This window comes from Trichomycterus rosablanca, chromosome 4 (genome assembly GCF_030014385.1).
Source record: "Trichomycterus rosablanca isolate fTriRos1 chromosome 4, fTriRos1.hap1, whole genome shotgun sequence".
Lineage (NCBI taxonomy): Eukaryota > Metazoa > Chordata > Actinopteri > Siluriformes > Trichomycteridae > Trichomycterus > Trichomycterus rosablanca.
Genome location: NC_085991.1, coordinates 4,381,072 through 4,408,585, shown reverse-complemented (window position 1 = coordinate 4,408,585; position 27,514 = coordinate 4,381,072). Strand labels below are relative to the sequence as shown.

At 43.4% G+C, this 27,514-nt stretch overlaps 1 protein-coding gene across 2 annotated transcripts; it reads right to left on the bottom strand.

The window, feature by feature from the left end:
- Nucleotides 1-115: 115 nt before the first annotated feature.
- Nucleotides 116-27,514, bottom strand: zzz3 (zinc finger, ZZ-type containing 3). Of its 2 annotated transcripts, XM_062993829.1 has the most exons (12): nt 27,463-27,514; nt 20,368-21,863; nt 11,287-11,425; nt 10,462-10,609; nt 9,826-9,950; nt 6,384-6,455; nt 6,077-6,178; nt 5,888-5,983; nt 5,293-5,442; nt 3,379-3,513; nt 2,683-2,783; nt 116-1,465 (listed from the first exon to the last, which is right to left on the bottom strand). In XM_062993829.1, the coding sequence occupies exons 2-12, from the start codon at nt 21,798-21,800 to the stop codon at nt 1,321-1,323; spliced, it is 2,646 nt and encodes an 881-aa protein (XP_062849899.1). In that variant the 5' UTR covers nt 21,801-21,863; nt 27,463-27,514; the 3' UTR covers nt 116-1,320. The 2 variants fall into 2 exon arrangements, with proteins under 2 accessions (XP_062849899.1, XP_062849900.1); XM_062993830.1 differs by lacking the exons at nt 116-1,465; nt 2,683-2,783 and adding an exon at nt 3,098-3,215.

Here is a 27,514-nt window from a genome sequence, read left to right as displayed (position 1 = left end):
GATCCGGTGTGAAGGAACTTGAACAGAGGCCTGACCTTGACATCCCTGAACACCTTCGAGAGTCGCTGAAGGTCAGGCAGCGCAGAAGAGAAAGAACGAGACTGTAGGCAGGTGATGTAGAAACGTTTTTCACATACTTTAATTTCCACAGTTCTTCTCTAACATGTGAACATTATTTAAGAACAGACTGTTATACATTGATATTGAAGCGGGGCGAAGGGGGGTGGGTTAAACGAAACGATCCGATACGAAACGGGTTACTCGAAGCACAACAAAATCTGTGTGTATAAAATAACATGGGTGGAAGTTCCACGCCGGCAGCAGCCACCGCCTCGGTATCTTACTCTTTTCTGGCGAAGTAGCCGTTTAAATAGATCAATAAAAATACAATTTGCTTGTGGACCACGAGGGGGAAAAATAAAGACTATGCGTGATTGGGCAAGTTCTCCACCACAAGCTCCTTTCCTTTTTTTAACTCTTCTTCTAAAATGAGACATGGAATCATACAGACGATTAAAAAAAAAAAAGAAAAAAGAAAAATTCAAAAAATAAATGGCACAGCACCTACCACTGGCTAGATTCACTGTACGTTTGTATACTCCACATGATCGACAACAGTACACACTGAGAGGGAAGGGGGGAAGAAAACGACGTCCCGCGTTCATACGCTAACAGATACGCTATGAAACCTATCAAGTGCGCATTAGCTGGTCTCCGCTGGTCTCGTCCGTGCTGTAGTGCTTCATGGGTTGGAGCTTTACGGTAAAAACAAAAGATCAACATGATGTAAGGCTGGGGTGCGAAAAAAAAAAAAAAAAGAAACCCAAGCAGCTTTTAGTAAAAGTGTTCAGGGTCCGTCGACTGGGATTTGACCGTTAAGAACGTCCGACTGGTTAGCAAATCCTCCTCTGACTGGTTAAAAATCTGGTGTGAATGGAAAGTCAGCACCGAGTCCCCTTCATCTCCACCCTCGTTCGTGTTTAGCTAGTAAGAGCACGCTAGAGGCGCCGTGTCGGCCTGAAGCACGTCCTCGCCTCTGCCAACACACACATACACAAACGCACAGACACAAACCAACACACACGTACACACACACACACACACAGTCGCACTTCTACCATGTGCTGACAGCAGGAGGGTGAGGGTTGCGAGTGGAGACGATTCGGGACGCAGCCGTACATTCCTGGCATTGCGTTGGAGATGGGCGTGTTAGCTCGGGCAGAGGACTCCTGACGAATCCTCCGGCTGTGAGCGGATCTGCCTCTGGCGACTGGATGAACCGAGCCCGGACCCGGGTTTGAGCGGCCCACCTTGCTCCTGTCATCTGTTAGCAGGGAAGTAGTTGGGGTCCAGGTAGTTGTAGGCGGTGCTCGCAGGCAGGCAGTAGTCTCTGTCCAGGAAGCTTTCGGTCTGCTGGACCGGCTCCAGTCGGTGACTCGGCTTGTGGGTCTCAGTCTTGAACGTGCTGGAGGAGGGAACGAGGACAGGGGTTAAAATAGCTGGGGATTATTATGACCTCAGATCTACCGAAAATAAGCATTTGTGCTTAAAAAAATTGTATGAGGCGGATCACTAGGTAGAGGAACACACTGAAATCTCTTTCCACTATTCATAGACACCTTTAAGAGACAGTAGGGGTCGCTGTTGCAGCAACATTGAGGTGTCACCCCTTCCTCAAACGTAGCTAATAGTGTTTGTAATGCCTGGTTCACACTACACGATTTTTGCCCCGATTGTCGCTCGGCGACTGGTCGGCGCTAGATTTGCCGGCTCGGGAGCAACTCGGCGTTCGCTCGGCGATCGAAACTCGGCTCTCAATCGCTAAGTGTGAACTACCCAACAACTCGATCCGACCGGATCGAGATTTCTAACGTTTCAGATATCTCAATCTGAGTTGCACAACTGGCAATGAGTGCGGTGTCGAACAGCCAATGAGAACGCAAGATACAGCGTGAGGAGAAAAGCAGGGGAGGAGTGTAAAAGGTTGTACAGGGGCTTAATACAGTTTATATCATAATACACCAGCGCACACGCACACACAAGTTTTACGGTATTTCTGACCTTATCGTTCTCTACAAAACACCAACGCTGCATTGCAAAAATATTTATTAACCTCCAACTCACTATAGAACAATCCAAGCAAAATCCACTAAGATTCATTTATTTTTTCTCTGTTTTTACGTGCACAAACTTACGTGATCGCTCGCTACTTGTTGACGTGCATTTTTGGACGTGGTATCATTAAACCATTAGTCACCATTAGAACTGTCGTGTAGTGTGAACTTGGCATTAAGTGCCTAACCAGGCTACTGGCATCACAAACACTTGAACCTGGGCCTTAGTATCAATTCATCTAAACCCTTTAATGGCCTGTTCAGCCATTTGGTTGATCTTACTTTGAGTTTAAATACTTGGGTAAAAATAAGCTGTATTTAAATAATCTTGTTTGGGCCGTATCTACTACTTGCATTTAATATAACTGAGTTTGTACATCTGGAGCAATAAATGTGGCTGTAACAACCAGAATAAAAACATTAGGAGGGGTGTCCAGATACTTTTAAGCCATATAGTTACATGTAGACTGATTTTAGCGGTTGTCCCACAGCCTAAAAGTACAGTATGTACCAGATCAACTGGTCTGTGACAAATATTGGTGCAGATATACAGCAGAATGATTCTGACCAGTCAGCACAGTTGGCGCAGAAGTCCACGGCGTTGTCCTGCGGGCAGTCCTGGCAATGCCACCGCACTCCCTGGATCGGCTCCATGCCACACACATCACACTAGGAGAGAACACACACACACACACACACGGCAGTACATTAGGATCAGTAATAAATAAAAGCACACATATGGATTATAGACTCGACAGCTTTTATCCATTTTGTTTTGTAAGGTGACCAAAAGTATGTAAAATCAATTATAATATATAAATGATATGCTTCCAAATTTGTAGCAAGTTTGGGGAAGGTCCTCTTCTGCTCCAGCGTACTTCTGCCCCTGTGCACAAAGCAAGGTTCCTAGGGTTGAGTTTGGTAGGACTCGAGTGGCCTACATAGAGTGCTGAACTCAAACCCCACAGACCAATTTTGGGGTGAACCGGAACATCCATTGCAAGCCACGCCCACTTCCCCAGCATGGGTGCTCTACTGACTAAACACGCACAAATTCCCACAGGCCATTCCGAACTTCTGCAAAAAGCCTTCCTAGAAAAGCTGCAAAGAAGAGGGCACCTTCAGTGATGTTCCTAATAAAGGAATTCATTATAAATGATCCCGCAGTAAGGGGGGAACAGTGCTATTTGTAATGGGAAAGCATGGTCCTCGTAAAACAATGCATTATGGGAAGATTTCTTTGTAACTGCAGAATGTGTGGTACCTTGTAGCCAACATGCTGGGGAAGCGAGCTCTCACTGTGCAGCTCCCGGATCTTATGCTTCCTGATTCTCTGCAGCTCCTGCAGCTCCTTGTACTCTGGTAGGTGCCTCAGCTCCACCGGTATGCTCTCATCATCCTGAACCACAGGAACCATGGGAGAGGTTAGTATTACTGTGTTCTCTGTTTATATGCAGTCTGTCTGCATCAACAAGTAAAAAGAACAATGCAAGCGCTTTTAAAAACATATATCTTTAGATTCTGAGGTTGATCAAAATCAGACTTTATTGGCCAAGTGTGCTCACACATACAAGTCTCATCACACACAACTCTCTCGCTCACACACACATTCATACCTGTAAACATCCGCATGTGCAATCCACATTGTGGGTTAAAAGGTGCAGGATTTGTGAGTGTGACAGACCAGTGTATGGACTGTTGTGTGTCATTATATAAATTAAATAAGAAATTTTTAAATGTACAAGTGTCCCGAAGATTAACAGTTGTGTGCATTCAGTAGTGTTCAATTGTTCATGAGCATAATGGAGTGCGAGTTGAAGGGTGCTTAAATATTTGCACATGCCCCAAATACAACAGTTTTACATTTACATTTTTGTCATTTAGAGAGACTCACAGTTGTGACCATACAATTCAAGCAATTCAGGATTAAGGGTCTTGCGCTCAAGGGCCCAACAGTGGCAACTTGGCTTGAACCGGCAACCTTCTGATTACTAGTCCAGTACCTTAACCACTAAGCTACAACTGTACCAAAATGACAGGTAGACTACTATTATCTAATTTAGACTGAACCATTCCAGCCCTATTGTACAGTCAACTTCTGCCTAATGGACGACAGCCATGCTGGAAGGAGTATAAAAGTATAAGGCCGCTGTATGAGGCTCTTATTTTCGCCAGCCACTGTAAGATAATGATTTGATCCTGATCACAGTCACTCAGGTCTTTTTTGTTCATCGTATCTGCTGTAACTACGAGTAACTACCATCAGCCCATCATGACATAGTGACGTGCACCACCGTTATGAAATATGCATTGCTATGCACATTTCTGGGGGCTGGTAAGATCTGTACCAAAGAAAACCTCTAAAGAAACTGAGAAAAATCCTCCCGCTGCACTGCAGGTTCTCTGATGAACCGGAACCACGCTGCCCACAATCTTGCTGGACTAATCGGAGCCTGCAGGTTACTTATCAAACTGAATGTGGGCGAAAAGCCTAAAAAACATCACTGGCTGTATCTCTGGACTTCAAGCTCAGTTACAGTTCAGTTCCAGAAGAGGGAAGTAAGTAAGATGATATAGTGCCTGATCATCTGTAACAGAACCTGCCAGAGTAAGTCTAAAAATAGAGCACTGATGGTGGGTGGAACTAAAATAGAAGTACAAGATGTGGAATAAAAAGCACGAGAGTCTCAGCTTTCATGAAAAATGTGAACTGAAGTGGGCCCAATCCTTTTCACTTATGCCTTTTATCCAATTTTGGCCCAAAAATAGCTTCTCCTCCAAAGCCAAGAGTTGCAACCAACCATGACTATGTTTTTATACAAACCCAATTTCCAGAAACGTTGGAGCATTATGTAAAATGCAATAAAAATAAAACAATAGGCAGATGCATGTTTACCAATTACCTTTACTTATAGGTTTGAGACCTGAGAAGCTTTTGCCCATGACTGCTTGATAAATATTTAGCTGCTCAACAGTCGGTGGTCACCTTTGTCCGATTCTCCCCTTCATGATGTGGTTTACGTTTTCAGTAGAAGACAGAACTGGACTGCAGGTAGGTACAAAAGGACAATCCACCAAAGGCCTCGCCTGTCTCCAATTCACCTGCTTACTTAAATATTCTTGAATATTTTTCACTCTCATTTGCCTCTGAACAGACATTAAATAACCGGGCACTGACCGAGTCTGGCATGTTGCCGTCCTGCAGACTGCAGAAGAAGCTGGAACGCTCGTCCTCATCCTCCATGTAGACGGGCGGCTCGTAGGACGTGAGAAAGGTGGATGGTCGGTACAAGTGTTTGTTCAAGTGGTGCTGCCTTTTGTTGGACACCTGAGGGAAAACAGGATCGTCGGAAATTGGATGTAAATCAATCTGTCTGCGGTCAAGCAAGCTTTGCGTGCTTTTGTTACAATGTAGTTTATACAACTAAAAGACCTATTAATTTATTTATTAGGATTTTAGCATCATGTTTTACACACTTTGGTTACATTCATGACAGGACAGAATTACTGGTTACCCATGATTCATCATCAAACAGAGTCATGGATAATTCTGTATCTGCAATTCACCTCACTTGCACGTCTTTGTTCTGTGGGAGGAAACCGGAGCTCCTGGAGGAAACCCACATGGACACAGGGAGAACATGCAAACTCCACACAGAAAGGACCCAGACCGTTTCAACCGGGAATCAAACCCAGGACCTTCTTGCTGTGAGGCGACAGTGGGCTGAAAAACCTAAGCCCAACCATCATGCTCTGGCCAGTGTGGTACACACCTTTTTGTTGTACATGCACAGGTTTGGAGTTCGTCCCGGTACTGGAATGCCGGCTTTTGTCAGTTTGATGAAATACTTCTGCACTCGGCTGGCGACCTGAATAGGAGACAAAGACGGGAATGTAAAACGCGGCGGTCGCTGAGGGAACTTATAAGCCCTGCGACGTTAGCCTCTGTGTACAAAAGGCACCTGTTTGGCCGTCCTGTTCCCCAGTTCGTCTGCGATCTTCTGCCATCGTTTGGACTCCACCTCCTCGGGCGGGAACTTGAGAAGCAGCTGCTCCAGCTTTTTCTGTAGTGAGCAGAACAAATTAGTACACAAAGGGAAAAACCTCAGACAGACGAAAGCATCAAGATCAGCGAGTCAACTGCACGATCATTAAAGCAATCTAAACTGAAGCGAATTGCCCTTCATAGGGCAATAAAACGAACTCTTGCTGAGCGCTTTAAGTGGCACTGAAAACAAGCACATGATGCCGAATTGTGAATCTTTTTACCTGCTCTTCCACCGTCCAGAGCTGGTTAAACGTTTCTGGTTTGCTCTGATGATACAGCCTTCCTCTGATCATCTGCAAGACAAAGACATCACTGGTTAGCGCGACTCAGCAGTTATTTCATGACGAAGGAGAACTCTGGTCTCGTCTTGTCTGAATGAGACTTGGTGTCCGGAAGGTCCCCAGGGTAGTAAACTACAAACTGAGCTGAAATCAATCCGCATCTGGCAACAAAATGTGCGTTTCGAAATTAGACTTACCGTTTGATTTAGTTACTGTGTTGTTCTGACTTTACCATGAACTGACCTGTTTACAAGTGATTTAAAAGATGCATCCTAATCTGCATTGTGTGGGCTACACTGTGTAACTATACCGATCACAGGACGATCAGTATTAGGGTTCTCACACGATTAAAATTTTTAATCAAGATTAATCACGATTAAAGTACCAAATTAATTGTGATTAATCGACTGCAAAAATAACTAAGCAACATTTGAACAGTTATGCACATTTTTATTGCAAGAAAATGTTCACCAATAAAACAAATTAACAAAATTATTAATTCTAAATTATCTTTAGAAAGCCAGCCAATGCCTATACAGAGTTGTTAACAGCTCCCATCTTTCAGCCAGTTATTTAAAATGACAAGTCTGTTCACATTATCTGGCAAAAGTGAGGATCCTTTCCTGTTCATAACCCTGCCACTGAAAACAGGCGCTCAGGGTACTACAACCAACCATTTCTAGATGGAACACGTATAACGTCATGTAGACCCACATCATTAACTATGTTAAAGCGTCTACAGTCTATTACGATCCATTTAACACCAGCGTTTGTAATGTTCCCACGAAGTGTAAAGTTCATGGACTTTCCATCCAAATTTCTCTGAAATAAAGTTAGACCGAGTCTGAGCTCATTTAGTAACGCGTATCCGAGCGCGCAGATGCCCATCGAGGCAAAGGCGTGCTCTGACCAAAGATGATATTGAAGCATCAATTAATAACTGTAATTTTGTCTAAAGATGATTTCTCACGCTTTTTGAAAACAAAAGTGATTAAACTTCAATTATTAAACTTTAATTATTATAGAAACGCCCCACATTTCACAATTTGTAGCAGCAGCAGCTCGAGTAATTACTAATTCACCACTGCAAACAGAAAAAAAAGACCGGTGCTATCACTATACAGTATAAACACAATGTTGCTGTATTAAAGCAGCGCAAATTACCACAGTGACGTGTGTTTAAAGTGGCACAAACATAGCCCAATAAAGATCGTTTGATTAAAAATGTTATTCTCGATAAATTCTTTAAATTGTGATTAAAATTTTAACGCCCTAATAATTAGCCATGCTGTTTGTACTGTAGTGTGTGATTTGACACACAGTTTGCTTCAACCACTGTTGGTACTTGAAGCAGCAACTTAATAAGGCATGATTCCTTTCCACTTATACCTTTTATCCAATTTTGGCCCAAAAATAGCTTCTCCTCCAAAGCCAAGAGTTGCAACCAACCACGACTATGTTTTTATACAAACCCAGTTTCCAGAAACGTTGGAGCATTATGTAAAATGCAATAAAAATAAAACAATAGGCAGATGCATGTTTACCAATTTGTTTACCCATCACCTTTACTAATAATTTAAACTTGTTTACAGTTTGAGACCTGAGAAGCTTTGGCCGCTGAATTTTTTGCCCATGACTGTTTGATAAATATTTAGCTGCTCAACAGTCGGTGGTCACCTTTGTCCGATTCTCCCCTTCATGATGTGGTTAACGTTTTCAAAAGAAAAACTGGACTGCAGGTAGGCCAGTTAAGCACACACACTGTGTGCACAAGAACAACGTTGGTACTTGAGGCAGCTACTTCATAAGGCATGATTAAGATTCCAACTGAATTTAACTGCCCCTGAAACCAAAATTTCTTAAGAGTCTCTTGGCTCTAGTAGGAAGAAAAGTAACAGCAGCAGCCAGCAGCTTTTTAGCAAGGCCACACCCTAGAACTGAGGATTTCGGACAGTCTTTGGGAATTGCTACACACTTATGTTGGATTACAAAGCCTGGCTGACAAGTATGATGTTCTAATTCATTTCAAAAGTGTACAGTGAGGTTGGGGTCATGAAACTGTTCAGGCCAGTATAGTTCCTCCACATCAAAGCAAAGCCTTTCTGTGCCTGGCTTTGTGCACAAGGGACTAGACGTGCTGAATTTAATCTCAATTTAGTCACCAATTGTCTTATTACACCACCCACACACTGTCCAAACACAGACAGCTGTACCACACACAGAGGATCACACTATACCCCATAAGTTTTTTTTACTATTTATCAGACGACTGTTGTCACAGCGGCAAGCAAGAGACTCCGCTGGTTGCACAAAACCGTCTTCTGTCCTAGAAATGTCAGAGGCGAGAGCACGTCTTCTCCGAGTCTCCTCATAACAGTTTGCATTCATTTCACTGCTATTTAAACCTACATAACTTTTCCACTCAGAGCCTCAATAAGTCCTGCTGGAGTAACTGAACAAAGAAAATACGATCTAAAAATAGGAGCTCGGGCCACATTTAATAATACAGAGCATCTAAAATTCTCCTCATAAAATGAATAAACAATTCCACAAGTCTGGAACAGCAGGGTCTGCTGTACATACCAGCTGGTGCTGCAGATTACCAGATGGTCACATTTCAGATCACTGTGCTCATCTTTACACGTGAAACATTAAAGCTAGGACGGAGGACAAGTGATTCTTGTCTATTGCACGACCGCCTCAGTGACATGCAACAACAAAGGATGGACACTGTGGTAGGCATTGTAAAAATGTAGTAAACGGACATTCCCAGTGGGTTCAGGGTGGTTATTTGGCGGCTGCCAGTCAGGTCTGGGTAGAACTTGGTTAGCACCAGCTGTTGCTATTTGAATTTCTCGTTCAACACTGTTTGTTAGGTTAGAGAACAGAGACGCTCAGAGCATCGTCAATAAGCCGAATTCCAAATGCTCTCTGGCTCTTCTGGTGATACAAGTCAACTTTGCTGCAGATCTAACGCAATCTGGTGCCTAATGGAATGTAAGCAAGCAGAAATCTGCAACTTTACTGCACATGAACAGAGCATCACACACGTTTCGAGGGAGCATGCAGTGGTGGTTATTAAGTGTGTGTGTACAACAAACATGGTTCAGATAGCTTGCCAGATGCCCAGTTTGGAGCATAAAATATCCGAAATGTACATAACCGGTTTTTATGAGCACATAAAGCTTTATAGATTTACAGTTTGATGGTCACAGTTAGCCAGCTAATATTACGGCCAACATAAACAATAAAAAAGCATAAAAACATTCACTTTCAACAATTTCAACAGCTAATTCAGAAACCTCAGACAATCCCACTGGAATGACTGAACGTAGTACCTAACATCTGAAAGCCTGCAGTAAAGGGTAAAGGTGATGCTGACCTGTCCTCTGTTGCTGGACGTGCTGTTTTCTGGAGCATCGCTGGTCGGTAGAGACAAATTTAAAGCGGAGTTGTCTCCCTCCTTCTTGGAATCCACTGGACTTTTTGGTCTTGCCGGTAATTCCACTGTAAGCAGAGGAGGTAATGTTTTAGTGACTGCTGAGCAAGGTTAACCAACACCAAACGTCCAACTTCAGATCTGTCCAAGATAAAGCACCTTCCGAAACCCACACAGACACAGGGAGAACATGCAAACTCCACACAGAAAGGACGCAGACCGCTCCACCTGGGAATCAAACCCAGGACCTTCTTGCTGTGAGGCGACAGTGCTACCCACCAAGCCACCCGATGCCAGGTATGTAAAGACATGGTTTGACAAGTTTGGTGTTGAGGAACTTCACTGAACCAAGCCCCACTGAACACCTATGAGATGAATTGGAATGTGGAGTATGAGCCAACCATTTTGACTGAATGGGAACTAACCACATACCCTCTCCAAAACCTGTGGAAAGCCTAGGTCAGCAACTACATATAAATGTCCATGGTTTTAAATTTCAATGTCCAACAAGATCATGATCAGGCGTCCATGGCAGGCTGAACCATTCAGCTCAATTTATTCAACATTCGCCATTCACACCTTTGTCGAAGATTAGCTTTAACCGCCTCGTCTTGCGCTTCTTGTCGCAGAACTCTCTTTCGAAGTCACCGCGGCCTGAGGTGTATTGGTCCCATGCGATTTCAGGAAGCTGGACGACTCTCTGTGGGCAGGGCAAGCCCAGTTCCGCCTGAAACACACACACATACAAACACAAACTCGATAGAGTCCAAGTCAACCAATACAGACGTTCCCAATCACAACGTCCTCCCAAAGAATCCCAAAAGGCTTGAGGATCATCAGGGTGATTTTAGACAAACAAGAGACAAGCATTTACTGTCCTTTTAGGATTTACAGTCGTCTTGGCCTAGCAGCTCTACAATGGACACCATTTTTGCTTAGTGTCTTTTTGGTGAAATCAGGATCCTTGAACTTATCTAAGGTGAGTTGGCCTTGCAGGTCCTTAGATGTTAGTCTAGATTCTTTTGTGAGTGGAAGAGTCATTAATGAGCTCTTGCAGGAAATTTGATTATCAGAGCACTCTAAGTTTTATATTTCTGGACATGTTGACCCTTGCTGTGGTTTGGTGGAGTCCAAGTGCCAGGGTGTTTCTAGTCTAATTTAACCCAATTAACAAATACATTCGGTTAAGTGGTTGACTGATTGCTATGGAGAGAATTTACATTTCACACAAAGCTGTGTGAAATCATTTTAAATAACATTTTACACGTCATGTGATCAGGAAAGCTTGGGTTCAGACAGCAATAAAGTTCCAACCTTCTAATGTTCATTTTCCCAACAAACTTTGGCCGGCTGGCAGCAATTCTAGAGCCAACTGTTTATAGCATGAAGATGTTAAGATCGTACCTGTTTCTGAAGCTGGTCCACAAAGGCGATGGGGTTGACCAGAGCCTTCTTCTGGTGGCGAGCCAGCGTCTCCAGATCCAGGATGGCTTGTGTTCGCTGAGCCTCCAGCACACCGATGGTCTGGAGCAGTCTCTGATAGCTTAAAATTGAGGGAACAAAGGCTTACAACAAAGCTTCTAACCACCGTAACATCAGAGTTGAAGTGGCCAGTCCATAAATCATTGCCTTAAAGTATGAAGCTGTTAATCAGCTGAACAACTTGTGTTTAATCGCTCTGTATGACTGAGTGAGACAGAGATCAAAAACATGCAACAAAAAATAGCTGCAAAAAAGCAGAAGACCTTTTAAAAACATGACCTTTTACTGAAGACCTTCAGACATACACAGGTTCCATACATAAACACACCGATGATAAGGAGGAAAAACAAAGACTAGACGAAGATGGAATCCGACAGCAGCAGAATCTGGAAGGCCTTCAGCCATAAAATGTATGCATTCAGAAGCTCAGTGGACGTCAGAGACTAAACCAAATGTCTCATGGATTAATCTTTCGGTCTAACTAGAGGTCAACTGGAAAATGGGTGTTGGATTTTGCTAAAATTAAGGGTGTTACGGGTCTTGTTTTGGACCGACAGATGTTTTTCGAACTTTTTAGACCAAGTGCCACTCCTAATAAAATGGAACATCCTATAAGTCAACACACAGCCACACAAGCAACACCCGTGAGTGCCATGAACCCTTTCTATTTTAGAAAACAGATTAGCTTGTGTTGTCACCTGGGTGGCCAATAAATAACTCTCCTCGTTCTCAACAGGTAAGTCCGACACATCAGAGCTGGTGGCTAGTCAGTCGTAACAAAATGCTCAACACTGCCAGGTATTCTTATAGAAGACAGACAGTCTTATAGGTCATGGAATTAAGCAGGGAATAACGGTTCCAGATATGAAAGACCTTCATAATCTTGATCAACTGAAATGCTACTAAAATATATTTCAAAGCCAGACGAAGGCGCATGAATAAACTGAGAGTCTGATTATGCTAAGGAGAATTGAATGATTGATTACTGATGAGGACAACGATATGATAACGGTTCCACCAGTGATGCTAACAATAATGACCACTTGATGGACCGAACTTCAAAAAAACCAACAATTCAATCAGCACCGTTGGTTTAAAAATAGAAATTAAAATTGAGAGCAAAGCACAGACCATTAGCATAAGGTCATTTTTATCTGAGGTACTTCTCAACAGGTGCAATTAGACTAGACGCATTTATAAAGCCACACAGAGATTACCGTCTGATCACCAACGAGCAATTACTAAGATGTGCCACCAAATTAATAAACTTAGTTCCGGTCAAATTGCACGTGTCTGTATTTTTTGATCCAGCAGATTTTTTGAGCATGTTCCAATACCTCAGCTTCAGAAAAACCTCCGCCGTCAGTCTTGTTTTGGCACACGGTTCGCATTGTTCTAGGAAGGGAAAGGACTGAAATCATTAACATTCTGGCAAGGCCGAGTGCCTGATAAAATATCTGTTGGTCTGATTCAACACCTCATGAGTCACTTGCAATAATTGAGCCTCGTCAGTTACATTCAGGCCTCGTGAAAAGACGCGGCAAACACCGGGACAAGTTCACCAGTCTGAGCTACAGCAACGTGAAGCTTAATGAACTGCGATGGCCTAGTGAGCAATAACAGCTTACGACTTCAGGATTCCTAATGCTGTGACTAGGGCTGTCGCGGTGAAAGAATTTCCCCTTGCGATATTCAGCCTGTCTCAATTGTTTTTGAAAATTACTTAATTGATCTGGATTTTAGAGCTATATAAACAAGCTTTATTGTTAGGCTATGATTCGGTATATTATTGCTTTATAATGACAAAGATGAGACAGCTTTAAGACCAATGAAATGCGTGTTTATTGTTAAATACAGAACAGAGCAGGGATGCGCGTCTTTTCTCTATTAAAAAAAGGTTTCAATTAAGCTTCTAGCCTAGGCTAGATATACACTGTGAAACGAAAAAAAAGTGTTTAGGCTAAATATTTTAAATGCACATCTAATCAAAATATGTTAAAAAAAAAAAAAACAGAATAAAGTCTGTAAGAGTTTAAACCTGCGTTATCATGCGCGCTAGAAGAACCAACATGTTCACCTGATGTGGTTTAGAGAGGATCTGAGTGGGGTAGCGATGTTCCCGACGTTACCGATGTTACACTAATACACACGTGTACTGATCCTGCATGCGACTTTACACAGCAGAGGAAATCTAGCCTGGTTATCGCGCCACTATTAACTATCTATTTAGTAGGTATAATTAACATAACAATATATACTACATTTTAAGTTATTACTTGTTTCAATAAATTTTTATTCAACGAAAAAATACATTTAAATCATTCCAGCAAGTCAGCAAGAGAATATTTGCAGGCTGCACTGCCATATTAACCGTCATTAAGTGTTTTAGTACGCCGAGGCTGTTTGAATATAGTCTAAATTACAAGTATTTATTGAGTGTGAACTCAATTTAATCATTAATAAACTTGCCTATAATTCCTGTTGCCATTGTTAACATTTTAAAACACAAAGCCTGACACTCAGCAGCAACGCATGAGAACAGGTTGCGGGAAAATGACGCTGTTAGCTCATCTTCATTATGAACTTATTTAACATTTATTACGCCCGAATGTAAGCGTATAAAACAAGATGGACCCTGCAAAAAAAAAAAAAAAAAAAGAGGAGGAAGAAAGAAAAAACGTGAATATCGCGGTGATGCGGTTGCTTGGCATGCCCTGCGGTTGGCTGGTCTATACCGCGATATTTCAAAATTGCGGTTAGCGCGACAGCCCTAGCTGTGACTACTGCAGTTCATAAAGACTCCTCAATTTCTGCATGTCTCCACACTAAATAGTTTAAAATCATCGTACAGGATCATCTTAAAGACAAGAACAACACGGGCAAACAGAATTAAGAGTCTGCACCCATGACTAGACAACCGGCCGTGTAATCATGCAGCAGCAACTGTAACGGATCGCTCCTGATAACCAATCAGTATTTCACACGGCTCTTGGAAAAAAAATCCAGAATTGCTATAATTCAGCCCGTTAAAAAGCCTCTGAGCACAAACCGCCGGTTAAAGGTCGTGCCACACCATCTCAGTAAAGTCTGATTAAGGATTTAATTAGAGATGGGACGATCGATCGGCTATGAATCGGTATCGGCCGATTTTTAATCAAAATATGCTATCGGCGATCGGCGATATTTCCTAAATGTAGCCGATCCGATCGTGTGATATATAAAGATCATGTTAAGTTAACAGCTCAGTGGATTGATCCAGACTTTGAGCTACGAAGCGCCAACCATCACATCACCATTCATCAACCATCGTACAGAAACCATCGTGAAAGCTCTTCATGACCTAAAATAACATCATTAACGTTGTGCATCATACATACGATGTAATTTTGCTGATTGTAATATTTACTTTAAAAAGATAATTCAACCCGGTCACATCTGAGTCGATTCTATCAGCACGTTATATAAACTCCTGGTTCACTTTGGTAAATCGTGAGCGGTTCTTACTTGTGATGTAGATGAGAACAGAAAACGTTACAGAGCCAATCAGAGGCAAAAGTTTATTCATTAGCAAATTCGTTAGTTTAGGATCATCTGCTGAACTTTTAGCTCCTTAGACGGAACGAGTCTGACGGTCGGTTACAGATCTGTGGTAATAGCAGTTTAATGAAGCTTTTTAATGTAAGAGTCACACAAAATGTTCTGTAGTAGTTGGTGTTTATTTAAAACCACAACATTTATTAATAACAGTAAACACGGAGAGATAACTGAGAAGAGAAACTTACGCTTCGCGAAAAATGACTCGTGAATCAATTAATGACTTACTGTGAACAAAGCGTCTCTTCTAAAGGCACAAACACACACACACACGCGCGCTGCTCCGGTTTATCTTCACTGTGAGGCTCTTTTTAAGTTTATTTATTTTATTTACTGCTAAACCCCCCCCCCCACCCCCCCCCCGATCGCAATCGGCTATCGGCTATGTCCCTGAAAGGAGATCGGAGATCGGAATCGGTGCCAAAAACCCCGATCGCTCATCTCTAGATTTAATTCTGTTTCTTGTAAGCTGTTTAAGTCTGGACTTGTTTTTGTGCTTTACTTCAGCGTCTATGACAAAACCCAACTGCATTTGTTCTTCAGATCACAGACTGATGACCAGACATTCTCCTTCAGGATTTTTTGGTAGAGAGCAGAATTCATGATTCAGTGATGGCAAAAATTATGGGATCCACGGCTCCAAAAGACTTGGTGATTGTTTCGGCCAATGTTAAGCAAGGCGTTACTTTCCCTCCTTCAGTGCTCTTATTTTTATCTTGCAACTACCAGATGAAAATCTGATACCTCGTGAATGCTGACTTCTTGTAGTGTTTATTTGTTTATTGGGAATTTAACGTCATGTTTTACACTTTGGTTACATTCATGACAGGAACGGTAGTTACTCATTACACAAGATTCATCAGTTCACAAGTTTATATCGAACACAGTCATGGACAATTTTGCATCTTCAGTTCACCTCACTGGCACGTCTTTGGACTGTTGGAGGAAGCCGGAGCACCCGGAGTAAACCCACGCGGACACGGGGAAAACATGCAAACTCCACACAGAAAGGACCCGGACCGCCCCACCTGGGAATCGAACCCAGGACCTTCTTGCTGTGAGGCGACAGTGCTACCCACAGTGCTACCCACTGAGCCACCGTGCCGCCCAAACTCTTGTGGTGTGAGAGTTTCTTAGATGTTTGACCTATTTTTTGTAACTCTCTGGAGGAGTTATTGGGTCGCTCTTTTTGTGCCATGCATGTCTGGGAAGAGTCAGCACTCTTTCCAGTTCTTATTTTCCTTACTTGGACATGACAGCTCTCACTGTGGTTTCCTGGAGTCCCAGAGTCATACTACTATAATTTGTCTGAATCTTTTCAGATGGTTTTGTTTAAATTACTTTCCCTTGATAACGACATGGTCGCGTGGCTAAAAATGTTCTATTTATGTTTCAATTCGACAGGGATACAGTCATCAAGCTTGAGTTTGTATAATCTAAATGAACCCAATTATCAGATGTGTTTAATTAATTGATTCTAACTACAGATGAGAAGTTATTTTTTCACACAGGGTCAGCTGATATTGGATAACCCATAATGAAATACATTATCTTCTGTGTTTTCTCATGTTGTCTTTGTCTTACCAATCTTTTTTAAGGATTCAACTACACAATTATAAGGCTAGTAAAGTTGGCATAAGGCTGGTAGAGTTGGCAGCTCTGCGCCCTGCTGTGCTAAGAGATTAGCCAGTTGGGCAAGACCCAAAGCAACATGTCTACCAACAGCCGTCCTCACCAACTGCCTTACCAACCATGAGGATCAATTTTACCGAGGGCAAGAGCAGCTGTAAATCTTTGCTAAGACGCTGCTAAATGCTAAGAGGTGACGGTTGGGCAGATTTAAATGACAAGGATGCTTGGCTGAACTCGCCTCACCACAAACATCGTACGGCAAAGCGTTCACACTTTGAACATTTAACCTTTAAACAAACATCAATGCTCCAACTCCCCCAAAATTATTACTACACTTGTGTTAACCTGATTAAATTATTATATATACAATAAAAGGTCTGTAAACTCTCCACGAAGACAATTCTGCACTAATTCCCCAAAAATGTGGACTGATCTTCATCCAAACTCGTCCATAACTGAATGAGATACATTTCTGTGGAACTTAGAAGAAGAATGGTTGGGGTAAATGCTACTGGAAACAGCTATCAAATACAAAAAAACTTCTGTTGAATCTGTTGCTACTCTTTCTAAGAGTGGATGTTCTGCAAAAAAAACACCGAGAGCACAGCAAAACAGACAGGCAGGAAAACCTCAAGGTTAAAAGCAGAAATGGCCTGGAGAAATATCTAAAAGCAACAAATTCAGTTCTGCACCGTCCTTGGCCTCTAAGTGTTCAGAGTGTTTATAGTCGGCCTTGCTAGATAGACTTGGGCCATGGTTTTGAGGTTTGTCATGGCAGGCAGAGTCGTCCAGGTCCAGGTGTGCTCCTCCTTCAGCACAAGTTTTAGAAAATTCTAAAACTTCCTGAAGCCTCTTAGTATCCACCATCAGTAAAACCCTGAACATTCTAGAAGCGAATAGCTGCTTTCCAAAAAAGAAAGACACCGCTGAACATACGAGGCTTTGCTAAAGCAAACAATGGGTGTGTTCAAAATCCTAGTGAGCTGCCTTGCTGTCTTACTGCCTACACAGGCAGCTTCCTAATTAGAGAGGATTCTAATAAGCCATGGACTTATACAAACGCACTACTTAGACAGCGATTCCATCAGTTTTGGCTTACTAAGCTAACACAGTTAGCATCATGCCATTCAAATCAAAGGGATGGGGTGGCACAACGCGCTAGCATGTCAGCTAACGTCTCCCTCCGTGTACCGAAAACGGTAACATTCGCTGACAAGCTCGAATTTGCAAATAAAAACACTTGTGCAAGTTTATACAAATTAAAAATCAATAATAAAATTTTTTTTTTTTACCCCTTTTTCTCCCCTTTTAGCGCATTCAATTGTTCAATTAGCATCGTGCTTCCTCTCTGTCTATGCCGAACCCTGCCCTGACGGAGGTGATTGAAGCTAACCCGTATCCCCTCCGAAACACGAGCAGCAGCCAGATGCATCTTTGCCACCCACACATCGACGAGTTTGGCGCCACCTAGCGTTGCATGCGGAGAGACACACCCTAAGGGCACCCTCTCTCATCTCTGTGTAAGCGCCTCCAATCAGCCGGCAGAGAACGCAATCGCATTCTGACAGAGAGAGACCCACATCCGGTTCTTTGTCCCACCCCCCACATGAGCAACCGGCCAATCGTTGCTCATATAGCCACTCAGCTTCGAACCGGTAAAGCAAGGCTGGATTCGATACCACGCTTCTCAGAATCCAGCCCTGGTTGCAGCGTGTTTCTTTTTACCGCTGCGCCACCTGAGCGGCCCAATACTAATTTATTTACGTTTGAAAATAACGGTTTCTCCGCATCTTCCGCCATGTTTTTTATTTTTCTGTGAGAAAAGTTGTGCCGCACTGAATCTCGAACCTCGTTCTTGAGTGAAAATAACGTTGAAATTTTAAGACACCTTACTAGTGAGGATATTAAGGCATCTAGGATTTCGAACAGCCTCCTTCTCGGGAGCGTGTGTAAAATGACGTAAAATGCTGTCGAGAGCTCCCTGGGTTTTCGAACACACCCAATACTGGACTAATGAGACCACACAAGGCTGTGTGTGCAAGATAAAGGGGATCAGAATGCCAATCCAAAAACCTTTAAAGTATGGTGATGGACTGGATTTGCTTCAGAAAGCCTAGAAAGTGCCGGTTCGAGGCCGAGTGGCTGTATGAGCAACGATTGGCCGGTTGCTCAGTTGGGGGGCGGGACAAAGAACCGGATGTGGGTCTCTCTCTGTCAGAATGTGATTGCGACCTCTGCCGGCTGATTAGAGGCGCCTGCACAGAGATGAGGAAGAGTGCCCTTAGGGTAAGTCTCTCCTCATGCAACGCTAGGTGGCGCCACACTCGTCAATGTGCGGGTGGCAAAGATGCAGCCGGCTGCTGCCCATGTTTCGGAGGGGATATGGGTTAGCTTCCATCTCCTCGGTCAGGGCAGGGTTCGGCATAGACAGAGAGGAAGCACGAAATTGAATAATTGGATGCGCTAAAGGGGGAGAAAAAGGGGGAAAATAAAAAGAAAGCCTAGAAAGTGTGTAGTCATTAAGAGGAACAATGGATTAAAAATTGCACAATAAATTGTACACCAGGACATAAGGGCAGATCATTGTATAGGGCAGATCATTGTATAGGACAGTTACACCACAGCTGTAACTGTCTGATTAGAGACTACAAAATGTTATCGCTGCTTATGGGGGTATAAACAGTCATAAGAGACAAGGGTTCACATACTTTCTCCAGCTTGATGGCTACTGGTAAACAAGTGCATACGGTTCAAGACCAAACACAAATTTCAATTTTCTTGTCCATAATTATAGAGTAGTGAAAGATCAGACCACATGTAATGAAAATGCATGCAGAAATGTAATAGTGGACCAGTAATCAGAAGATTGCCGGTTCAAGCCCCATCACTGCCAAGTCGCCACCTCAACCCTCAACTGTATTCATTTCGCTTTAATTGTATTCAGTAGCTAAATACTGCAAATGTAAACATACACCGATCAGCCATAACATTAAAACCACCTCCTTGTTTCTACACTCACTGTCCATTTTATCAGCTCCAGCTTCTACAATTACTGACTGTAGTCCATCTGTTTCTCTGCATGCTTTCATGCTGTTCTTCAATGGTCAGGACCCCCACAGGACCCCCACAGAGCAGGTATTAGCACTGCAGTGACACTGACATGGTGGTGGTGTGTTAGTGTGTGTTGTGCTGGTATGAGTGGATCAGACACAGCAGCGCTGCTGGAGTTTTTAAACACCTCACTGTCACTGCTGGACTGAGAATCGTCCACCAACCAAAAATATCCAGCCAAAAGCGCCCCGTGGGCAGCGTCATGTGACCACTGAACTCAAACAGCAGCAATAGATGAGCGATCGTCTCTGACTTTACATCTACAAGGTGGACCGACTAGGTAGGAGCGTCTAATAGAGTGGACAGTGAGTGGACACGGTAGTTAAAAACTCCATCAGCGCAACACACACTAACACATCAAAACCATGTCAGTGTCACTGCAGTGCTGAGAATGATCCTCCACCTAAATAATACCTGCTCTGTATTGGTCCAGTGAGAGTCCTGACCATTGAAGAACAGCATGAAAGCAAGGGTAAAAAGGTATGTAGAGAAACAGATGGACTACAGTCAGTAATTGTAGAACTACAAAGTGCTTCTATATGGTACGTGGAGCTGATAAAATGGACAGTGAGTATAGAAACAAGGAGGTGGTTTCAATTAATGCCTGTAATACACAACAACAGAAGCTAAAAGCTACAGTACAAGACGACAGGAGAGGTCACGTACTCTTTGTTGTGTTTAAGAGCCAAGTGATCCGACTCAAAATAGTAGACATCGGGATCCTCCTCCTCCGTCTCGTCCTCCTCCGTCGGCCTGACTGAAGCTTCTTTGGTGGATCTGGAAACTCTGCTATCCAACAAATCCAGTTCTGCGCTGTCCTTGGCCCGTAAGTGTTCAGAGTCTTTACAGTCGGCCTCGCTAGCAAGACTCGGGCCACGGTTCTGAGGTTCGTTACGGCAGGCCGAGTCGTCCAAGTCGAGAGGAATGGCGGTGGCCTCCTCCTTCAGCAAACCGTTGTCAGCATGTAGGGAACCGGGCTTGGGGGAGCTGGACCTGGGCCCGCTAACACAAGAGTTGCGGTGAGGGGAAGTCCTCAAGGTGTAGCTATGTTCCTGAGGCTCTGTGAAGGAAGGAGGCTCTGCGGGAAGCTGGGAGGCCAGTCCTGCCGTTTCCCCTGAGATATTTGAGCAATCGTCCGAAGGGTCCTGCGGCTCCACGAACAGGTCACCGTTGGTACTCTCCTCAACAGTGTGGTCATTCTGGACCTGGCCAGAGTCCCCAACCACGTCCACCTCTACCTCAACCTCCGGCTCCAGAGAAAGCACGGCTTCAGCGGCCTCCTCGTGTGAACGGTTTTTCTCTCCGTCAGCCTGAGGGACATCGAACACGTCCGCCCGCTCATGAAGCGGGGATGCAGAAGGCACAACGGGGTCCAGAGTTGAAGCTGCCACCTGGCTGCCATTGGTCAGTGAGGGACAGTTCGTAGGTGTGGCAGGGCAGGCACTGGGCTCTGCAGGTAAACCCGCAGATTCTAAGTCTTTATTGTGGATCTCAGCCAGGCCATTGGTCGCCTTGTGGGAATCGCTGGCCTGCAACAGAGAGACGTTCTCCTCCGTGAGTTCGTTCTTTTCCTCCTCGCGCTCCTTGTCAAGGCTGAGAGGAGGTTCCGAGCCTGAGGGTGATTTTGAAACCGGGTCTGATTTAAAAGCCGAGTCCGTTTTACAGTCCTCATCACTGACCTTGGCTGCAGCAGAATCAGGGCTCTCAGGTTTGGGAGAAGGTTCCTCCTCAGTTCCATGGGATTCTCCTGAGCGAGAGCAGCGCTTAGCCTTCTTCAGAGGAGGGGAGGCGTCCTGGCCTCCCCCAGCACGAACTCTTTCGTAGGTGTCCGGCCTCTCCTCGTCTTTTTCGGAGACCGACTGGCCCCTTTTCCTTGGGCTGAAAAAGGTCTCTCCCTCGGCTACCTTCCCCGAGTGAGTTCCTGTCTGCTGGCTGTCCTGCTTCTTCGAGGGCAAACGAGATCTGGGTGTGGAAGGCGGCGAAGTCTCCTCCGGCTGGGCAATGCTGCGATTCCTGAGGGTTCGGCCACAAAAGTTCTCGTCCAATCCATTTATCCCCACTGATGATCTTGTGACACGCGAAGAACGGGATGCGGCCATACTATGGAGGGTACCTACTGACTCCTCATCGTGGTGCTCTCCTCTGTGGCAGAACGTGGGCACCTGAAAGAGAACGAGATGAGTCAATGAGTGGCATCAACAAAATAAATCTGTTTCAGCATAACTAGGCCCCTATGTACCGGTTTGGTGCAGAGGAACTCAACTAGCATGCACAAAGTCCATTAAACCCCTTATTTAACTTCATATTACAGGGGTGGGCAATTAAATTTTGCAAGGGGTCACATAAGAAACTGGGACTGCTGTGGAGGGCTGGACCAATAGAGTGAACTTAATTCTGCTCAATATTAATTTTATCTCTTTATAAAAAGCAGTAAATTGTACAGTTCTGATAATCTGTTACTGTTTATGTTAATCAGAAAATGAGAAGTAGGCAGAGTAAAAACATCAACATTATTTCACTATTTAATCAACTAATTTCTCAAAAACAAATGTGAACAAAATGTGCAGGTTTTTAAACTTCACACAAAGATGTTTTGCAATTTAGTTTGGAGTCTAATTACCCCATTTGCTGTTTTTCAGTCCTTTGTTATTGTTGACTATTCTTTTTAAAATTACAAAGTTGGGGGCGCTCAGGTGACGCAGCGGTAAAAACACACGCTGGAACCAGATCTGGGATCTCGAATACATCGTATCGAATCTCAGCTCTGCCTGACAGCTAAGGCTGAGCGGCCACATGAACAACGATTGGCCTGTTGTTCGGATGGGTGGGATTAAGCTGGACAGGGTCTCTCTCTCATAACTAGTGCAATTACGACTGATTGATGGCGCCTGCACAGAGATGAGAAAAGAGTGCTCTCAGGGTGCGTCTCTCCGTACACAATGCTGGGCTGTACTGCACTCGTTAAAGTGTAGGTGACAAGATGCATACGGCTGCTGCCCACGCGTCGGAGGGTGCGTGGGTTAGCTTCGTTCTCCTCAATCAGAGCAGCAGGGATCGGCTTTGGTGGAGAGGAAGCGTGATGCATTGGGGGAATTGGACGAGCTAAAAAGGGAGAAAAAAGGGGAGAAAATGCATAAAAGAAAATACATAAAAAAATAAAATAAAATAACAAAGTTGGTCCTGACTGCTTCAGTTCTGGATGTGTTAAACTTTATAAAAAAGTCCTTGTTGCTTTTGCAGTTTAGTTAGCAAAGTTTCAAGTGTGACGCTCCGCATCGTTCTTGTATTTCTGTTTAGTACCGTAACAGCGATATAAACCCTAAACTGTAATCCTTTACATCTGACTTCAGTAAATAAATACTTCAGAAGTCTGTGTCTTGTTAAAAACTCGACCGTCTCGATCAGTCACACTCGGTTCTGTTTGCCGACACGTTACGGTGAAGCTGGATACACTCTCACACACGTAAATCAAAACTTACGGAAATTTAAGGACACAGCGGTCCTGTCAAAAACAATCCTGTTGTATTGTCATTTATTTACGTCTGATTTTTAATTGCCACCGACCTCATGCGGGCCGGTTTGGGATAGATTTTTAATTGCCACATCTGGCCCGCGGGCCGTACAATGCCCAGGTCTGTCATATTAGAACGTCAGTCATGAGCGCTCTCAGAAAACACCAGTGCCTGTCCTCGCAGAAACTCTACTAACTAAATGGTCACACTTTCACATAGATACACTCCACAAAAGCCACGACTTCTCAATTCAAGTCATATCTAACCTTGGTCATGCCTGATTAATAACACAATTCTGACAGACCTGTCCATTAAACATCTGCAGTGCAGGTAAAGTGCAGATGGGGATAAGGATGACGCATTGAATGGGCATGCATCAAAAATGCTGCTTCATCCCCCCCCCCTCCCTTTTTGTCACTTTATTTATTTGTTAACAACCAATTTGGATATACTCCATTCGCCTGTGCACCTCTGCCAGCTGCCCTCACTGGCAGAGGAAAACCGCAGCCTGGCCAGTGGCGGTGTCTTACTAAGTCTTAGCATGCATAAAAAACAATGTTGGTCTCTTAGCGTTCTCCTGCCGCTCGTCCCAGCCATGTCGCGGTGACAAGGAGGCGATTCCCAATCCTCTACCACGGACATGGGTCTGACTGGCTAACTGTGTCTGTCAGTTTGTTTATTAGGATTTTAACGTCATGTTTTACACTCTTTGGTTACATTCATGACAGGAACGGTAGTTACTCATTACACAAGATTCATCAGTTCACAAGGTTATACTAAACACAGTCATGGACAATTTGGTATCTCCAATTCACCTCACTTGCACGTCTTTGGATTGTGGGAGGAAACTCCACACAGACACGGGGAGAACATGCAAACTCCACACAGAAAGGACCCGGACTGCCCCACTTGGGGATCAAACCCAGGACCTACTTGCGGTGAGACAACAGTGCTACCCACGTGCCTGGGGAAAGTGCTTCGTTACACCACGGCGTAATCATGCCTTGGCCAATCAGAGACTGAGATTCATGCATTTAGGTAAGTAAACGTAAAAGAATAATCCCGGCTCATCCCAAACTTTCCAATTAAGCACTTTGTCTCAAATGGCTTTGGATAAAAATGTTTAAAAATTTTAAACATACACTCATTAAGCACTTCATTAGGAACACCTATCTGTTACGTACATTCATTGATTGTTTTATAAGCTACATCTACCCTACAGATGAACTTTGTGCGTATTCAATTACTAACGGTAGCATATGATATCTGTAGCTCTGTCTATTAAGCAATCACCAAAACAAGTTTACAGTGTCTATGTAACAGCTAATCACGCTGCGGCTGACAGAATCCTCCACACTGTTCCTGCTCAGAGCCAGATCTGTGGGATAAATTTGGGCGCAACATTTCATTAGTTTATTTCAGCCTTCACCCTCAAAAACACGTGGAATGTGTGTGTGTGTTGTTAAGTGCTGTTTTAATGGATGTGGTTGCTGCCTATTTGGCACATTTCATTACCTCACTTATTATTCCTTGAATAGAAAATCTTTTTTACACTATAAGGCCAAAAGTACATAAGCACCCCTCCTAATTATTGAGCTTATTTTAGCCGCACCCAATGTTAACAGGTGTATACTTTGGTAAAACAAAACATTAAGCACACGTGCAGTAATAAGGTACTGGTCTAATAATATGAAAGCACATCTGTCAGGTTGTCACTGTTGGGCCCTTGAGCTAGGCCCTTAGCTGTCAATTCTTTGGATACTACGCAATCACATCTGTAAGTCACTTTGGCTAAAAACATCTGCTAAATGCTGTAAATGTAAATATGGGAAAATACTCTGTGGTGGTGAGCTTATGTTTTAGCCCGGACTGCCAACTGAGAACCCATTATTTCTTATATTTACAACAGGGCCCACACACTGTTTCTGAACCACATTTTGGAGATTAAAGCCTAGTTTACATTATTCTAGAAATATGACAAAATACACATTTGGTTAATGAGTTTGATCAGCCTGGCACAGCTCCTGGTAAGACGTTTTGTCCTCTCTGCTTGGCTCTCTAGCACATACATCACTTTTCAGTAGAGTTTACATATTTTATGTAGTGCTGAGGTCAAAACTTTGGGAAAAGCCATTCCAAACATGTAATTTCCACACAGGTTAGCCATTCCAAAACCAGTTTTGATTTGTTGAGTCACTGTCCTGACAAAACACCCAATGGCATCCAAGAGTCAGTATTTCCTACTGTCTGCATTGCACAGTTGGTACAATGTTGTTGGTTTTGACAACCTATTATTTCTCTTCCAAAAACAAACAGCTCAGGTTTTATTTATTTATTAGGATTTTAACGTCATGTTTTACACTTTGGTTACATTCATGACAAGAACTTAGTTAATCGTTACACAAGATTCATCAGTTCACAAGTGTAATGTCAAACACAGTCATGGACAATTCTGTATCTCCAATTCACCTCACTTGCACGTCTTTAGACTGTGGGAGGAAACCCACGGAGACACGAGGAGAACATGCAAACTCCACACAGAAAGGACCCGGACCGCTCCACTTGGGGATCAAACCCAGGACCACTGGGTCAGCTGAGCCACCGTGCTGCCTTTGGTAGTACTGCAAAGTTCTCCAGCACTTTACTTTTCAGTAGAGTTTGCATATTTTCTTTAGTGCTGAGGTCAAACCTTTGGGGAAAGCCATTCCAGACATGTAATTTCTGCACAAGTTAGCCATTCCAAAACCAGTTCTGATTTGTTTTGGGTCACTGTTCTGTCCGAACACCCAATGGCATCAAAGTGTCAGTACTTCATATATAATTTAGACTACAGTTTGTTTGTTTATTAGGATTTTAATGTCATGTTTTACACTTTGGTTACATTCATGACAGGAACGGTAGTTACTCATTACGTAAGATTAACCAGTTCACAAGTTATATAGAACACAGTCATGGACAATTTTAGTGTCTCCAATTTACCTCACTTGCATGTCTTTGGACTGTGGGAGGAAACCGGAGCACCCGGAGGAAACCCACACAGACACGGGGAGAACATGCAAACTCCACACAGAAAGGATCCGGACCGCCCCACCTGGGGATCAAACCCAGGACCTTCTAGCTGTGAGGCAACACTTAGCCACCGTGCTGCTATTTAAACTACTATCTGCACTGCACAGTTGGTACACTGTTGTTAATTTTGACAACCATCTTTTTTTCCTTCTAAAAACAAACAGCTCAGGTTTTAAAGGACCTCTTGCATAATGTGTGAACCATGTTTTGCAGCTCAGAGTCACAGCAACAACTTTCATTCTTTCTATAGCCAGGGAGGTTTGAAAGTTGGATTACTGTGCTCATTTCATCAGTCCCTCTCAGCATTAGGCATTTCCTGACCTTGACGAGGAGACCACTGTTCCATGTACTTTCTCACGAACTTAATCACTAATGAAAAAATAGGATACCATGCCAAAAAGATAATGCTGATCAGCTCACTTACATTAATAAATAATAACCTGTAACCCAGAAGAGCTGCTGCACAACAGCAAACGTGTCGCTAGTTGCATTAAATACCTGATAAATACAAAACGCACTTGCTAAAACACTATAACCAGGCACAATAAAATACTTAAATTAAGTTAAAAAGTGCGAGTATTTATTATAAGATGTAATAAAACTGTGCGAGTCGGTTCTGCATCTGGTAGCAAATCGAAATGTGAGAGCTCAATCCCAAACGACTTGATTTGTAATACGGAGTGCACTTGGTAGGGTGGGACACTGTGTTATTTAAAGCACTAGATAGTGCGACTAACTAGAATACGAACCTACATTCGGAACGCGGTTTACGGAAAAACCCGATAAAAGCCGAACAATCCCGATGTAACCGGTGGAGCTAACCGGCTAACCAACACACACTATTAGCTAACGTGGTTTGCTCAATAGAAATGAGCTTTAATGGCGAATTCGAAAGGAATTGGTGTTTCTTGTGAGAAGTTGATATTTAAAATATAGTTTAAAATACATAATTTACGTGCACATGAATCATTTTAAAAGCTAGCCCACTGGCTACCTGATGTGGCTTGCTGGCTAGCAAGCTAAGCTAAGCTAACGCTAGCTGATTGTTCGGCGCACTTTTCCCCACGCCTGTGGGTTTTATTTTCACATATTCGTTTTATTTTAAACCATAAGAGTAAAGACAACCCTTGCCCGGTTGCTGTTATTCAAAACAAATGAGCAAAGCTGCAGAATTACCTACCTCATTTCCGCAAACTGTTTGCTGCGCACTCGGCGGCAGCCATGTTTTCTGT

What these genes read in the sequence shown, in the direction of transcription:
- zzz3 (XM_062993829.1), bottom strand. Translation starts at nt 21,800, where the DNA reads ATGGCCGCATCCCGTTCTTCGCGTGTCACAAGATCATCAGTGGGGATA. An exon ending in GCTCTTAAACACAACAAAGA is followed by an intron (nt 11,426 to 20,367) that starts GTACGTGACCTC and finishes CTCAATTTTAAG; the next exon opens with CTATCAGAGACTGCTCCAGA. An exon ending in TGTGCATGTACAACAAAAAG is followed by an intron (nt 5,443 to 5,887) that starts GTGTGTACCACA and finishes GTTTTCCCTCAG; the next exon opens with GTGTCCAACAAAAGGCAGCA.